This window comes from Octopus bimaculoides, chromosome 2 (genome assembly GCF_001194135.2).
Source record: "Octopus bimaculoides isolate UCB-OBI-ISO-001 chromosome 2, ASM119413v2, whole genome shotgun sequence".
NCBI lineage: Eukaryota > Metazoa > Mollusca > Cephalopoda > Octopoda > Octopodidae > Octopus > Octopus bimaculoides.
Window position 1 is genome coordinate 187,821,366 of NC_068982.1, and position 2,653 is coordinate 187,824,018.

The window sequence follows — 2,653 nt, forward strand, 5'->3', positions numbered from 1 at the left end:
GGTGGTGGTGGTGGAAGAGGAGGAGTAGGTGGTGGTGGTGGTAGTGGTTGTCAAGTGGTTGTCAAATGGCCGAGGTGGGGACAGACACAAATATACATACACATGTATAGATATATACAAGGTGACCACAAAATCATGCACCATGGGAGATATCAAGTATGCTTTATTGGCAATGAAGGAGGCAATCCATTACAAATCTTCATAGTGGTGGCCATGTAGCTCTAAACAAAAGTTCATACGGAATTTGAAATTGCGATGAACCCTTTCAAATAGCTCTTCATTGCCGTTGAACTGTTCAAACACTTCAATAATTCTTTGTAGAATCTTTTCAGAATACACAAGGGATTTAATGTAGCCCCAGAAGAAGTCGATGGGAGTTAAATCTGGTGACCGCAGTACCCATTCGGTTGGCCCGTGATACCTGAGCCATCTCCCTGGAAAATGTTCATTCAGAAAATCACGAACCTGTAAATGCATAATGGGGCAGGACTCCATCCAGCTGAAACCAGACGGGATTTCCCCTTCCAAGTGAATAGACGTGAGGCATTGTTGCCAACCATGTCCAGATACGAATCCCCTGTCAAAATAAAAGGGTCCAATTACTTGATTGTGCCAAATCCTTGCCCCAGCCTCGTTGATTATCTGCTTCCATCCAATGAGGATGGGTTTGTGAGTAATATCGGTGAAAAGAGAACGTTAGCAATTTCATATATTGCAGGATGGTGCGTGACTTTATGGCTACCCTGTATGATAGGCTTCTTCCAGTTTTCAATCAAGCCTTGGGTCGGCCCCAGGGTATAGTAAAAGATACTTGGCCAAGGTGCCATGGAACCATGTGGTTGGGAAGCAAACTTCTTACTACACAGCCACACCATGTGTGTATGTGTGTGTGTGTGTGTGTGTGTGTGTGTAGGTGCAGGCATGGCTGTGTGGTAAGAAGTTTGTTTTCCAACCGCAAGGTTCTGGGTTCCCTCCCACTGCATGTATCACTTTGGACAAGTGTCTTCTACCATAGCCTAGTGAATGGATTTGGTAGACAGAGACTGAAAGAAGCCTGTTTAGTGTTTGTATGTATGTGTGCATGCTCATGTGTGTGTTCATTCATTTGGCAAAAATTTCTTTAAGACGGTGCCCCCGCATGGCCGTGATCTAGTAACTGAAACAAATAAAAGGTAAAAGATGTTTTGAGATGAAAGCTTTTTTTTAAGAATTCTTTTCTTTCTTTCTAATGTTTTGACTGTTTACTTCTTTTTCTTTCTTTCTTTCTTTCTTTCTTTCAAGCATTCTGTCCCTGTCAGCAATGTATCCTCGCCCACCTCTAAGGAATGGCTACAGAACCATGGCATTAAAGCTTTGCATCTGACTTTCAAAGACTTTGTTGACAAAGGCAAATTAGTTGGGTAAAATACCAGTTTATTTTTTTAAGTTTTTTTTATGTTTAGTTATAATAAAAACGATTTTTCATTAATCTGATGGATCACTGCATACTTACGTAGAGTATGAATTTAATATCCTTAAGTGAGAATGCTGTTGACAGGGATTTCAAAGTTTTGGCCAGCTAAGCCGTCATCAGATATACATTGGTCATCCCATAAATAATGCATTTTCTTTATACTTCTTTTGTTTTTCAAAATTAAGATAACAAATTTTACCGGTGAGTGTGTGAAATTATAAGGCACTAAAAGAGAATCACTCTCCCCAGACACCACAAGATAAACAAAGTTCTTTTTTAATCTAAAATATACTCTCCTTCATTTTCTACAATGCTCTTTTATCTATCTGGTTGACTTGCAAGACCCATCTTCCAATATTCACTTGTCTGTGATGAAAAATACTCCTCCAATATCTTGGAAGATAGATCTGCTGGGTAAAAAAGGGTTTGTCTGGTTCCCACCAATAACAACAACAACAGCAACAAGGTAGGAAGGATGTGAAGGGGATTTGTCCTTGACTGTTGGTCCATTGAGACCCACATCTAACAGCGTCCTCGTTTTGTTTTACTCCTGTTAGACCCCAGGCTGATCCATCCACGGGACAAGCTTCACACTATGTGGCGTTCAACCCACTGGACATCGTGACCTTTCAAGAGAAACTCAACCTGTAAGTAGCTTCTACCTCACCACCGCTATCCTCATCATCATCCTCCTCCTCCTTCTCCTCCTCCTCCTCCTCCTCCTCCTCATCGTCATTGTCATCATCATCATCATCCTCACCACCAACCCCACCACCACCACCACCACCATCGTCATTATCACCACCACCATCACCATCATTATCATCACCACTACTACCACCACCACCACCATTATCACCATCATCATCATCATCATTATCATCACTACCAACACCAGCACCAGCATCAGCAGCAGCAGCACCACGACTGCTGCCACCATCCCCACCATCACCATCACCACAATTACCACCATCAGCAGCAGCACCACCACCACCATGATGATGATGATGATGATGGTGATGATGCAAGCCATCATTTCGCTTCCCCCCCTTCGCCGTGCATACGATGACTTTCCCTGATCACATGTGTCCTCTCCTCTCGTGGTTGTATTATGCTTTTGTTTTTTACAGGGCCATGAAGAGTTACCAGCAACGAATCAACTGGCTCCTTCAGGGAAGCAGAAAGGTGAGTCCCGACTAC

General features: G+C 42.8%; 1 protein-coding gene across 1 annotated transcript in view; it reads left to right on the forward strand.

The window, feature by feature from the left end:
- The window catches only part of LOC106872927 (von Willebrand factor A domain-containing protein 3A), a 62,154-nt gene that overhangs the window by 7,076 nt on the left and 52,425 nt on the right, over positions 1–2,653 (forward strand). The window contains 3 exon segments of the mRNA XM_052965914.1: positions 1,282–1,400; positions 2,011–2,100; positions 2,584–2,638. Coding sequence (XP_052821874.1) covers positions 1,282–1,400; positions 2,011–2,100; positions 2,584–2,638 — 264 coding nt within the window.